The 14257-nt window shown below is 43.3% G+C and overlaps 2 protein-coding genes across 2 annotated transcripts; one reads left to right on the top strand and one right to left on the bottom strand.

Moving 5' to 3' along the window:
• Positions 1-479: 479 nt before the first annotated feature.
• Positions 480-6150, bottom strand: ankrd40 (ankyrin repeat domain 40). The gene is made up of 5 exons (XM_072442459.1): positions 5639-6150; positions 4930-5078; positions 3820-4437; positions 3564-3745; positions 480-2680 (listed from the first exon to the last, which is right to left on the bottom strand). The coding sequence occupies exons 1-5, from the start codon at positions 5770-5772 to the stop codon at positions 2543-2545; spliced, it is 1221 nt and encodes a 406-aa protein (XP_072298560.1). The 5' UTR covers positions 5773-6150; the 3' UTR covers positions 480-2542.
• Positions 6151-8666: 2516 nt separating this feature from the next.
• luc7l3 (LUC7-like 3 pre-mRNA splicing factor) lies at positions 8667-12628 on the top strand. Its single transcript, XM_072442466.1, has 10 exons — positions 8667-8937; positions 9707-9773; positions 9853-9892; positions 9971-10115; positions 10209-10283; positions 10357-10461; positions 10567-10728; positions 10809-11140; positions 11218-11477; positions 11554-12628. Exons 1-10 carry the CDS (start codon positions 8839-8841, stop codon positions 11739-11741), a joined length of 1473 nt encoding a protein of 490 aa, XP_072298567.1. The 5' UTR covers positions 8667-8838; the 3' UTR covers positions 11742-12628.
• Positions 12629-14257: the final 1629 nt, after the last annotated feature.

The following is a 14257-nucleotide window of genomic DNA, read 5'->3' as shown; positions in this document are numbered from 1 at the left end:
CAATATACTGCGTCAAGCTGATAATATTTGCATTATTGGCTAAACTGCTGCCAAAAGAATATACGTAAAGCTTTATTTGAACATGTTAAAATGAACACACAATGTGACAACACGGCGTTCATATCCAGTTTGAAGTAAAACAGTTGTTTTATATAGTATATCAAGTATGATAATTTTAAATAATCTGTGGAAAATAAACAATAAACAGACCTTAAACGCTATAAATTGGCGTCTAACTTTGTCAAGATGAACTCTCACCAAAACATACTTACAGACCATTTGTTCTTGTGTAGGGAAAGATGTCTGTGCTTTTTTGGATTAAACATAAAGTTGTGTGAGAAGCATCGCTCTAAAAAATTTCATTTTTGCATTTTTTGAGTAAAAAAAACCCATCTAATGCATTATAATAGTTTTGAGCCTTAAATATATGAATATAACCTCTTTCCAGGACGATTAGTAAAGAAAGGAGTCAGCGGATGAAGTAGAACCATGCTTTATGAGTAACAGATATGATACAGATGTGCTGAGGAGGACGTTGGCCGTGACTAAAGTTATCCAACAGTTACACAGAAGTCAACATATACGGCATATAAAAATATCAGGCTCTGAATGCATAGGTTAAGTTGAATCAAGACTGTTAAACCTACTCTAAAACAGGCTCGTTCTTTCACTCAGTATAAAGTCTTCAACATAAAAAGCACTCTCGGCAGCTTGTTTTTCCATCATTAAAAAAATTCTACCCTCACATTGCACTTTTTCAATCTTAAGACGCAGTATGTAACTTTTATGGCGATTTGGGCCCGACAAATGATTACTTTTAATAGTAGTCACTCAAATTACTTTTTTTTCCACGTAGATAAGACAGTAACAGACCCTCCAGCAGAAAAGTTACATAACGCACCTTTAATTTCTTCCTAAACTCTACTTTAGCATCATAAAACTGAATATTTGACACAATAATAACTAAATTAAAACCATGTCCGTACAAATGGCAATAAGAGCGTAGGTGTGCAGCTAATAGTAAACACTAGCTTAACGAAACCATTGTAACAAACGATATAAGCATGTAAATGATTAAAATCAGCAGCATGACACTCAACAATTACAAAAATAACAATATTAAAGTAGCGTTTGAACTATGGCCTTGAAAATTAAAAGGAGACATATTATGCAGAATTTACTTTGAGCTTTTATTCGTTTATTTAGCCGATCGTTACAAGAGCAAACGGTTGGCTACGTTAGCATTGATCTGTTAGCATGTCGGTTGCTAACGTTGTTACTTTTGATTTACTTCTAAACTGTGCTTTTTTTCATAAATAGAAGTTATTTTCATTCATAAAGCGCAAAACACCAAAGCAAAAGTGTCCAATATTTCAAAAACGGCGTAATATGTCACTTTAAATTAAATGTACGTTTAAAAATCGGAAAATTCCGTTTAGACTTGGAACAGAGGGCAAATTCAGAGCAACAAAACTCAAGGATTATTACTTAAATAATCGCTGGCTACGTTTCATTTTTGGTTTTTTGTTGTTTTGAAACTTTAAGGGGACATTTCTGAATAGGGAGATTGTTTTTAAAAATCATCAAAATTATTGGTTTGACGATAAGCAAAATTAAAAGTATTTTGTGTATAGAAAAAATATACTAAACAAAGCAATTATATAATTTAGTTTCAACCTCAACCACAATGTTTACAGGCACGTTTAGCATAAAAATAAGATATTATTATAGTTTTGGGGAAACGCTAGTATCACCCACCCATATTTCTAGGCCAATACAAACTCGGATACACTGATGCCACGATACGTCGACGCAAAATTAAATAAAAATGCCATGTAATCCTTAAATATTAAATGAAAAACAGCAACTAAGTGTTAAGTTAATCAACACGTGTGTGCAAATCAGAAGTATGTTCACGGAAACGCATGTCGAGTGTGCGAAAATAAAAACTACACAGATCAAAGTTAGAACACAGTGAATTCTAGTAAACATACCTAGATTTGTGATGTTATTTCAGATCAAAAAATTATTGTTAATAGAACCAGAGTTAAGAGTCCAAATGTTCTCTGTAGAAATTATAGTCATGGTTTTAAGTCCTTCTGCTGGTTAGAAAATCCTTCAGTCTCATCAGATCTACTTTTTTGCTGTGGATCAATATACTCCCATGTAAGGCTATAGTTGAGTCCCGCCCCCCCTCTTCCTGGTCAGTCGTGCGGAAGACCAGCAGTGTCCGCTCTCCGCCGCCCGACCCAAGTGCAGCGGGGCCGGGGCAAACGGAAACGGAGCGACGTCTTCCGCGCGGTCAGGACAGCATGCGTCGGTCAAGCCGGGAGCGCATCGAGACGTGAGGCGTAAAGGAGGAGGAGGAAAAGAGCTACCGAGCTTTGGGGGAAAGGAACCAAAAATACAACAAACCCTCATTAGAAAACTGGCAAAAACACCGAAGCCGAACGAAGCTGTAACGGGAGAACTGGCCGGCCGAAGGTTTACGCGGGTCGTTGTTGTTGGGTGGAGTTTGAAAAGGTCGGGGCTCGTCGCGGGGCTAATACGTGAGACGGGACGCCTTCATGTTGTAGCACGGCCTGTCCGTCAGACCCCCGGCGAACAGGGACAGACCCTCGGCCTTCTCCAGCACCACCTCCAGCTCCTGGAAGTCCTGCAGCCGCGCCACGTCCTTGTCCTGCGCCGGGTCACGACAACACACAAGATCAGTCCCAGAAGATCCCTTTGGACTTCATACGCTCGAGATACTTTTACTTCCTGTTTTGTTGTCATAACTTCTCATATTTTGTCTGCAGTTATTTTCAGAAGAGTCACTTGATGTTGCCGAGATACGTATTTTGCCGTGGGGAAAGGAGAACGACGGCGCCCTCTGCAGTCCGACTATTTTAGAACACTATCCAAAGTGTGAGAGAGCAAGAACACCCCCTTGTCTCGGTTTACTGTACTATGGGCACGTTTACAGATTTGTACTGCGTTTTTTATCCAGCGCTGGTGTTTTTTGCCCTTCAGACTTCACTGGTTCTTTTTCTGCTTTTCATTTTAATGCTCATTATTTTGTTTTGTATTCTCTTCCATATTATTATTATTTTATGAGTGGTGAAAGCCCTCCTCGTTTCCCTCGATGTAAGTTTTATTCTCACACTTGGGATTCTGTTCTGAAGAAGTTGGACAGCAGAGGGCGCCGTTTAAATCAGCCGGCAAGACGCGCCACGGCAACATCACTCGACTCTTCTGAGCAGTCGAAGCTATGACAGCTAAACAAACACTGGTCTGTCGGAAATCTTAGCTAGAAAGTACAAGTCGACTATAAAACTATAAAAAGTTGACTATAAAAAATTATCAATAAATCTATCAATCAATCGGGACAATACAGACTCTGAAAGACATAAGAAAATACCTGTTTATTACACAGACAGTGGCATCAATAACATTTCTCATTTTCATTAATACTAGACTTTGTTCATAAATATTCTTTATCTAAAATACCTTCAGTCACACATTTCAACCTTCATTTGGCCTCAATGTTCAGTAGAAATAATGGTTAGTTGTGTTTCCATTACCTTCCTGAGCATAGTGTTGGGCAGCTTCCGGATCTTCTCCACATGCTCAGTGCTGATGTCCAGCTCCCGGCAGCAGACCCTCAGGAGGGAGCGATAGGTCAGCTCCTGGCGGTCCAGCTCGATTTCAATAAAATCGTTCTCACGAGCAGTTGGGTTCTGGATGCGCACTTTCAGCACCAGCTCTGAAGACAAGGAAACGTATAAATATGAATAATATCTAGTCACGATGTAGGCCCTCCCTCCAGCTGCTGCCCACCTTGCACGTTGACTGGGAAGGTACTGGTGAAGAAAAAGGGTTGGAACGCTGGCATGGGCCCCCCTCCCTGGCTGTAGGTGAGCTGCTGGGGGATGGACTGCTGCCGGCTGACCCCAGGGTTGGTGCTGGTCACGGGGGCCTGAACTCCCCCGCCGTTACTGGGGCTCGGGGCGGGCAGCGGGGGGGAGTGGGCCGTGCCGTTGTGGGCCGTGTACTGTTGGTCTATGTGGTTGAGGTGGGGCTCCACGGACAGGTCCATGGGCACGGTGCAGTTCACCACGGAGCGGCTGCGCGAGGGCGGCGGGCTGAAGGCCCCGTTCTGCTCGCACACGGGGATGAAGCCCCTGGTGCTGGCCTGGCTCAGGGGCTGGGTGGAGGGGACGGTGGCGCTCTCGGAGGCCTCGGACTGGCTCTCGGTCTCGTGCGCGGGGGACAGGGGCACGGAGTCGCTGTTACTGTCCTCCGCGTGGTCGGCGGAGCCATTCTGCGCCAGGTGCTGGCTCGGGACCGCCTCGGCCTGCCTGTCCAAACTGGAGTAGATGAAGGGCGGGTTGGACAGGTAATTCGGGATGATCGGCAACTCTGGCTCCTTCGTTTCAGGCACTTCCTCAACTTCAACTGTGAAAAGAGGAATATCTGTCATTCTACATTCAATAAACACCATATATATAACGAGAGCTTGGGTTTCTGAGATGAGAAGTTGTGTAAATGACATGTTTATGTGCTTTTATTTCAGAACGTCAGGATTTTTATGTCACAAATAATAACACTAAATTTGCTTTTACACGCATTTAATAGAGCTAACAGTAGATGTGTTTCCTCAAAAGCTAAATGTCATTTGTTTAGCTAGATAACATTATATTGGCGCTTTCTTGTGCAAATCTGTTGCTCTCATGACATGGAAAACTAATGTTAAATGCCTTAATGTTATAACATGTTGTCAAAGAACACAAAAGTTAAAGATAAATGGACAAATCCGCTGTCGACTCGAGATTCTGGGTTAAATTCCCAACTTGTGCAAGTGTTCCTGAGCATTTCCCCCATTTTCCAGAGTTCCCGAGAACCACATGAACTCGGCATTTGACCCATAACATTAGAAATCCTGCGCACCTCCCAATAGTCTCTTGATGTCCGGCTTGGATGTGAGCTGTGAGGCCAGCTCATCCTTGGCGGTGAGGATATCCTTGTCTGCTCCACAATCGAGTAAATAAGAAACTATGTGCTTATGGTTTCTCTTACACGCCCAGTGCAGGCAAGTCCTGTTGGGAGAAGATGAAACAAGAAAGAGTGAATAATAATCTCAATCAAATAATAGACCCCAATAGTCTAAAGATACTACTGACTTAAAAGGAGACATGCAAAATCAACTTTACTTTGATGCATTCTTTTCATGCATGTTTGTGTTCATCCTGTATTGTCCTACTTTCACCTACACCCTACCCCCGCCCACATTAAGTTAAAAACACATTAAACAAGCCACTTTTCACAAATTAAAAAACACATAAATGACAATCTGCTGCTTGTTACAGTGAAACGTCACTATGAAGAGGCGGGGCTTATACATTCTGACGTTTTGAACAGGAAGTCAATGAACCCGTTTCTATTACTGAGCAGTTATAAATCAATATTGAGCTGTAAAATGAACAAAATGTAAAACGATGATCTCATGTTACAGCACATTAAAGGGGGTATAACATGTCTCCTTTAACGGGATACCAGTGTGCCGGTTGAATCCCAGGGGAGAACGTGCTTTGCTCAATAACACTACCCACTTCCGCTCAGTGTAATTGAATCCCGCAAATCAACAGTTTGCACTCACCATCCGTTGATCTCGTTTTGGGAGTTGACGTTGACCCCGCTCTCCACTAATGTCCGCACTTCGTCGATGTCCCCGAGAGCCGACGCCTCCCGCAGCCGCTCCTGCAACTCCTTGTCCAGCGAAGTGGTGGACATCTTCACGATTTTACATCTAAACTCCCCGAAAGCGTGCGACGTGTCCGCGGCTGAACACGCGTCGACGGGCTGTACGCGCTGGACGTGCTAATCGCCTTTATTTACCGCTCCTCCTCCTCGTTGAAGCCCCAGATTTGGCGAGCTAAATGGCTAATCTTACCTAGTTAGCGCGTTGCGACTCAAAAACATTTCCGCCGGCTCGGGATTCTGGGTGGGAAATGCGGAAAGTGAGCACACGGTTACGCGCTAGTGGGTGTCACGGGCTCGCTGCGTCATTTGGGGTTTAGTTTGCGCATTTGCGGGCGATGGAGTGGCGCACGATGGGAGCCGCGCCGGGATTAGCGGCTCTCGGACACTTGACTGCCAGAGCCGAGCGGCAGCAGCGGCAACAGGAGCACCGGGCCGCGGGGGGACATGTTTATATGTAACACACGCGTGGGTTACGTCATTTCCGTTGTAGTTCCACGCTGGTATGGATTTTACGCATCGTTAAAACGTGTTATAATTTCTGTCGCTATTTCGTTTGAAGTAACACATTAAACATTATAACTAACTAATATTCTTATTATAAAACCTTTCACTTGAAAAAAAAAGTAATCAACAACCACTCGTTGCACTTTCTGGACTATATGTCAATTTAACTGTACATTTTGTGTATATTCATTTTCATTTCATTTATTTATTTATACAGGGAAAATCCAATGAGAAAAGTTCTCTTTTTCATGGGCCCCTGTTAAAACACAACACAAAATACACAACAAACCTAGAATACTAAAACACAAATAAAACAATCAATACAATTAATCAATAAATGAAAACACATTTGGACATACAATCTGAGATACAATTATATAAAACAAGTGTATTGGCACTGAGGGTAGTCCTTGACCAGTGCTTTAAAATCATGAAAAGGCATAAAATGATTTAATTTAAAAAGTCTTTGAAGTTTTAAAAGTCTATTTTTGATCTTATAAGTAAACTTCATTATTATTATTTTTTTATGCCTTATTTGATTTGTTATATCTTGCGTATATTGTTCATTGTTGTTGTTCACCAAAGCAGGTGAATGTTGTTCACTGACAATGGCAATAAACCTTTTCTGATTCTGATCATAATGGTAAATGGTCACATTTTTATATAGCGCTTTTCTACCTTCCAGGCACTCAAATCGCTTTACATCAAGGAACCAGTCACCCATTCACACACCAGATGTACGCAGACATAATATATATTTGAACCACATTCAAAATAGGCAAAGCAAGTTTATTTCGTACACAAGGCAATCCAAAGTGCTTCACACAACAGGAAAAAAATGCATTACAATCACAAAGACATGACAGAAATCACAGCAATTTCAAGACTTAAAATAGAAGAGTGCAAAGAAAATCTTTTCAGTCATAAACACAGCTAAACAAAACTGTTTTTAGCTTAGATTTGAACATTGTCAGAGTAGAACCTGTCTCACATCTTCAGGAAGACTCTTCCAGATTTTAGCTGCATAAAACTGAAACGCAGATTCCCCATGTTTAGTCCTGTCTCTGGCACCAGCAGGAGGCCGGTCCATGTTTAGTCCTGACTCTGGCACCAGCAGGAGGCCGGTCCATGTTTAGTCCTGTCTCTGGCACCAGCAGGAGGCCGGTCCATGTTTAGTCCTGACTCTGGCACCAGCAGGAGGCCGGTCCATGTTTAGTCCTGACTCTGGCACCAGCAGGAGGCCGGTCCATGTTTAGTCCTGACTCTGGCACCAGCAGGAGGCCGGTCCATGTTTAGTCCTGACTCTGGCACCAGCAGGAGGCCGGTCCATGTTTAGTCCTGACTGATCCCAGCAGGTGCCCAGACAGTGAAACGTAGATCTGAGTGCCGTCTGCATCATTGTGATAGGACACATGTTCGCTGCGTATCAGCTGACCTAACGGCAACATGTAGAGGTTGAACAGAAGGGGACCCAGTACCGACCCTTGGGGCACTCCACAGGTCAGGGTCATGTGGTCTGAGACACAGCTACCAATTTCAACAAAGTACTTCCTGTCTCCCAGATAGGACCTTAACCAGTTTAGGGCAGTGCCAGTGATGCCCACCCAGTCTTCTAGTCTCTGTAAGAGGATCCCATGATCGACAGTGTCAAAAGCAGCACTCAGATCTAACAGAATTAAGACTGAGGCTTTGCCCGTGTCAGTGTTCAGGCGGATGTCATTTGTCACCTTGACAAAAGCAGTCTCAGTGCTGTGATGAGATGGGCCGGTAATTACTCAGTACTGCAGCATCAAGACTGCTCTACTATATGAGTGAATGGTGCTAACAAACTGTTCAGCACAGACTTTAGAAATCTGGTGGGTAACACATGGAGGCAGCATGTAGATGAACTCAGACCGGTGATGATCTCATGGACAGTTTTGTCAGTTACAAATTGAGTTAGCTCCAAGTGTCTAGGACCCAGCCACTTAGAGCTAACTCAAATAGTGCAAATAATAACGCTATAACCACCTAGACTCTAGGTGGTTTTAGCGTTATTATTTGCATTGTGGGATTTATAGCACATTTTATGCCCTGAACTTAATCATTAAAGAATAATGCAAAGTCATTACAAAAATAAGCATGTTAATGTCAAAATAAAATAAAGATAATGAACATTACATTATATCATATTTCTGTCATTTTATGTAACAATCATTTTATATGCATATTCTTGTTGTATTCTTCTTCCTATTATTATCATTATTATTATTATCATTATTAATATTAGATTATTCATAAATTAAATACGGATTTTCATGGTGGAAGAAGCAAAGAAATCATTGCGTGTTTTGTGCATTTGTATTCTTGTGTATATCGTTTTCCACAATCGCTGACATGTTTAATAAAAAGTTATAATAATGAAGTATTGTGGTTTTTCAGGGTACTTCCGCTCCGCCCGGACAGCACTGCTGCAGCGGACGGGCGTTGTTAGCGACATCGAAGCGTCTGCCATTTTGATTCGTGTATATTGGACGCAATAAATGACCTGCCGCTTTTATCGAGAGAAAACACGCCGAACACACGGGCCCCGAGGACACAGAGCCGTCCAAGATGCTCTCCGCAGCCCAGTTACTCGATGAGTTAATGGGCCGGGATCGGAACTTGGCCCCGGATGAGAAGCGATGCAACGTGCGCTGGGACGACGAGAGCGTGAGTTAGCATGTGGCTAGTTAGCACGGGGAGATAACGGGGGCTGTAAATGTCTACGGAATCCGGTCATTTAGACGTTATGAGAGCGGTTTGCGTGAGTGCGTGTCGCGCATGGACGTAAGGACGTGTTAAGCACGAAGAGAGTGGGACATAATGCCTGCCGATGATTCTGTTTATGATCCCGGTGCTAGTTATGCTAGGTGGCTAATGCTAGGTCAGGTGCTGCAGATAAATACTGGAGAGCGTAGCGTGTTCTTAATCTATGCATTTAAATAGTATGTAGGATTACTGCTGCTTGTTTAATTGTGCAGCAAAAAGGCATGTTAGCTGGATCGTTTTAAAATAATTATACATGTTAACTCGTTTTTACATATCAAACGAGTAGGGCTGCTATGATCAATGGAAATAATTGTAGTAATTGCATAATAATCATGCTTTGAAAATGGTTTGACTGTAATTTTTCAATCAAAATACCAAAAATATATATGATGTTAGATTTGTAATGTATACACAGTATATTTCTTATTCGCAAATATTCTGTACCATATGTCAACCTTTCCCTGGTTATTAATGCATTTAAAACTCTGTGCACAATAGAAATGATCTTTTGTCAAGTTTAAATAACAAAAGTAATACCTAACTAGTCGCCTACTAAATAGTCAGTAGTTGCAGCTCTACTAAATAATGATAGTTGTTGATTGTTGATAGAAGAACAATATTGTAATTTACAATTTGAGTGTATTTAACTCATTTTCTATATCTTCTTCAGGTTTGTCGATATTATTTGTGTGGGTTCTGTCCAGCTGAGCTTTTCACAAACACACGATCAGACTTGGGTAAGTGATTCAAAATTATGCGTTAATCAATCATTTCAGTTGAACGTCTTCATTCTGAGCCATTAAATATCATTTGTAGGCCCTTGTGAGAAAATCCACGATGAAAATCTTAGGAAAACGTAAGTGTTACTTTCTGAAGACCCCATTTCTATTACATACTTTCTCTGCTTACATGTGTCCGTTTGTACATTGTGTAGTTATGAAAAAAGCTCCCGATATCTGAAAGAAGGCTACGAGAGGGACTTCCTTCGTTATCTCCAGTCCCTCCTGGCTGAGGTGGAGCGGCGGATTCGCAGAGGACACGCACGTCTCGCACTCTCCCAAGCTCAGCAGAGCGCTGGGGTATGTGCTGTGGGCCTGATATAACTGATAGTAAATCACTGTACTTCCTGCTCTGGCCAGTTACTTACATCAGTGTTTAATTTAATTGCACAGGCTCCTCCTCCCGCTGGAAAGAATGAGGAAAAGATCTCAGTCCTAACAGAAAAAATTGAGGACTTGGTCTTACAGGTTTGTGCTCAAGTATAGTACATTTCTTATTTTCCACCTGCCTATCTTAATGATTGCTCTGTTTCGCGTGTAGATCGAGGAGCTGGGATCTGAGGGCAAAGTGGAGGAGGCCCAGGGAATGATGAAGCTGGTGGAGCAGCTTAAGGACGAGCGAGAGCTGCTCAGCTCAACCCCCTCGGTGAGGTCTCGTCGTCGCTAAGACTGTCCGCTCTAAAATGCGTTGGCTCTTTGAGATGTAACATGTAAAATGACTCGACCTTTAATGGAGGATGTGTTTGCACAGACCATCGAGAGCTTTGCTGCGCAGGAGAAGCAGATGGAAGTGTGCGAGGTGTGCGGGGCCTTCCTCATCGTGGGAGATGCTCAGTCTCGAGTGGACGATCACCTGATGGGCAAACAGCACATGGGCTATGCTAAAATCAAATCCACTGTGGAAGAGCTCAAGGTAAGGCAGACATTTCTGTGAACACGCGCTGCAGCTCACATTTATGCCCGCCCACTTCATGAGGTACTTGTATCTCCCAGGAAAAACTACGTCGACGCTCTGAGGAACCACCGGGCGAAAACCCAGTGGTCAGGAAGGACCGTGAAGACCGAGAGCGCGAGCGGGAGGAGAGGGAAAAGAAGCGCAAAGAGGAAGAAGAGAAGGAGAAAGAAAAGGAGAAAGAGAAGGAGAAGGAGCGCGAACGAGAGCGCGAGCGAGACAGAGAAAAGGACAGAGACAGAAGAGCACGGCGAAGCAACTCCCACAGTCGCCACTCGAGCCGCGCCTCCGACCGAGAGCGCAAGAGGAGCCGCTCCAGAGACCGCCGCCGGTCCAGGAGCAGAGACCGCGACCGTGAGCGCAAACGCAGCAGGTGTGGACATCTGCGTCAGGCATGGCTCTACTTGGGTCACAACAGAAGTGTTTCAACTTGTGCTTGTTGTTTTACAGGAGCCGGGACAGAGATAGAGACAGGGAAAGGGAGAGAGACAGGGACAGGGAGAGGGACAGGAAGCGCAGTCGGGATCGCTCTGACAAGAAGCGGCGCTCTCGCAGTCGTGAGAAGAAGAGATCTCGCAGCTCAGAGCGTAAATCTCACCGGCAACGCAGCCGCAGTAAAGACCGAGACAGGGACAATGGCAAGGACAGAGACAGAGACAGGGACAACAAGGAGCGAGACAAGGACAAGGAGCACTCGTCAAAGGACAAAGGTGAGCTCGTGTTTCCAGCTCCAGTCTCTCTACACTGGACGTCTGTGTCGCCATAGTTACCATGTGTGTCTTTCAGATCGCAAAGACACTGAGGAGAAGAGCAGCTCCAAGAAAGACAAACTCTCAGACAGTGATGCGCCCGCCATCAAGGCTTCAATCGAAGCGGAACCAATGGAGACCGAGGCTCCTGCCTCTGGCTCCTCCCCTCGGCTTAACGGCCAGCCAGAGCTCGTCCAATCTGAAGGTGACACTCAGTCCAATTAAAACTGATCTGATAGGACCTCAGATCAGGCTCAGGTAAGTGTGTCCCCCTGCCTGCTCCCCCTGGCTCTCCACCCCCCCGCCCCCCTTCCACCACTGCCCTCACCTTCCCCATGACCCCTGACCCCTCACCCTGACTTCCCCCCCAGTCCCCTGCCTCTCTCACCCTCAATTTTAATGCCTTTGATTTTGTCTTCTGTACAATATACAAATATGTTTATCCTGTTTTTGGAGTAGTGCATCTTAAGTATGCACAGAAGATGAAGGACTAGGCCTGATGAATGAGAAGAAGGTAGAAATGATTGACACAAAGCCAAGGAAGGAAAGGCCAGTGTAGCCCTGAGCAAACATGTGGAGGTACCCCTCGTTTTGGATCCATTTTGGAACCTTTTCAGATGTGTTTATATATATATTTTTGTCTATGTGGACAAAGCGGCTTTAATGGCCCCTGCTTCCAGCTTCAAATTTGTCATTAAATTGTCCATTTCTAAAATTATGACATGTCATTATGATCTGCTGACATACTGAGGGAATTGGTTTACGCTGGAATGTTTCTGACAACAGATGAACGCTCTGTTTTTGTCATCCTTTTGACTCCTATGCCATGGTACTGTGCTAACACGGAGTGTGTTGTGGGGCGGGGCATGGGCGTTACGGCAGCGTGGGCTTAACCGCACTACTAACTGGCCAATAGGGTGTATGAAATGAATTGCAGCTGACTTCCATACCTCACACAGCGTTGGTGTTGTGAGCGAGACCACATGAGAAAAAAGGGCAGATTAGAAATGATGGAAACTCTCTGACTGTCATACTGTGCAGGTACTCACCCCAGGTACTCCTTTCTCTACCCACATTCATCTCTGAATGCTGTTGCCCGTCAGACACAAACACACACACACTTTAATCCTCAAACATGACACTACACTGGAATGTTTACAATATGGTGCTTAAAAATACTGTTCTGAAATACTTGAGACTCTATTGGATATATATATATATATATATATATATATATATATATATATATATATATATATATATATATATATATTTTTGCCAACAAGACGGCTCAAAGTAGGAAGAGTTCATTTGCAAAACCGGATCATGTTTTTTATTTTTTTATTTAATGGCATCACTTAATTTGTTTTAATCCGATTTTTAGAATTTGCTCATCTTCCATACAACGTTAATTTGTCTCTGTTTTTGCAAAAGAACTCTTCCAAGAGTCGTTCGGATTGGCAAAGCGTTCCAAATTTCAAACCAAATACTAACAAATCCGTAGGCTCCATTTTGAGTCCATAGTGACCCCCAAAAGCCGTATCCGCAGTAGAAACGTGTCTGGCTGAACAAAAATGTGACCGTTTTCTATGTCCTGTCTCGTAGCACACTTTGCTACATAAACATTGGACCAGCCCCTTTGCTAACTCTCTTTTTTTGTGGCCATTTTGCCTCACAGGGGAAGCTGGCACATCATGAAGAAGAACCCCACTCCCCCAAGCTCCGCCTCCTTCTCCCTGAAGCCAGACACGGCGCTTCTTAAACACAAGGTGAACCACAAATGTGTAGTGGCTTGTTTCAAACCCAGTCGAATATGTAAAGTCTAACGACAGCGAGAGGAAAAGCAGTGATTCTTATTTTTAAGTCCCGTCTTTGTTCATCTGGCTCCACGAGGATAGTTGTGGTTCATCTGTTGTGCTTCGTAACCCGACAACTACAGAGAAATTCAGTTTTGTTTTGTTTCTCTTATGTTTTCTTACGCTACACCATCCTTGTTTCTTCTTGGCATTTAGTGGATTTGGAATAAAGAAGTGTCTATGGTTTATTTTTATTTTCTTTTTTTGAGTTGTCAGGCTTCACGTCGTTCACAGTGAAGCGTATGTTACGATGTTTAAACCCAGGACCGCACCATGTCTCCCGTCTCCGGAGGCCCCCCCCCGTACTGTATAGAATTAAGTAACTCAAATCTGATCGAGAATTTAACTTCTGCTGCTTTTAATGTCCTTGGTGTCTTGATGAATAAAACGGTGAAAATCTTGTGTGTTTTTCTTGTCTTGTCTGATTTGTTTAACTTCAAAAAGCGAGTCCTGCTAAATGTGCCGTTGCTAATGAGAGGCAGATATCTTAGGGCGTTTCACGAAAAAATACAATGACTAGAAATGGAGAAGTTTTATGAACGTACACGCATGAGTGAGCCAGAAGTCAGGATCAGAAAGGATTTACTGTCATCGTCTGTGACCAAAAAAGTAATGAAATTGTAATGTTCTTTTGCATGTTTGAAGTATAATTAAATCTAGAGGCGGTATGTGGACACTGTTGCCAATCGTGATGAGCATCTTAGGACTGAATATTCTCACAAAAATGTAAATCAGTAATTTCCAGTAATAAAGGGAACTCTAGAAGTGTCTGAGTTATAAATAACATTCTGAAGTATGTTTACATGTCTTTTATGGGCCGCCATTCTGTTTACGTAACAACTTTTTTTGAATTAGCGATATACTTTACATTACTTTTACAACAAA

The sequence above is a fragment of the Eucyclogobius newberryi genome, unplaced genomic scaffold, assembly GCF_026437365.1.
Source record: "Eucyclogobius newberryi isolate DKJ021-1_F unplaced genomic scaffold, fEucNew1.0.hap1 SCAF_13, whole genome shotgun sequence".
NCBI lineage: Eukaryota > Metazoa > Chordata > Actinopteri > Gobiiformes > Gobiidae > Eucyclogobius > Eucyclogobius newberryi.
Note: the sequence above shows the minus strand (reverse complement) of the source record. Positions and strands in the feature narration are given on the sequence as shown.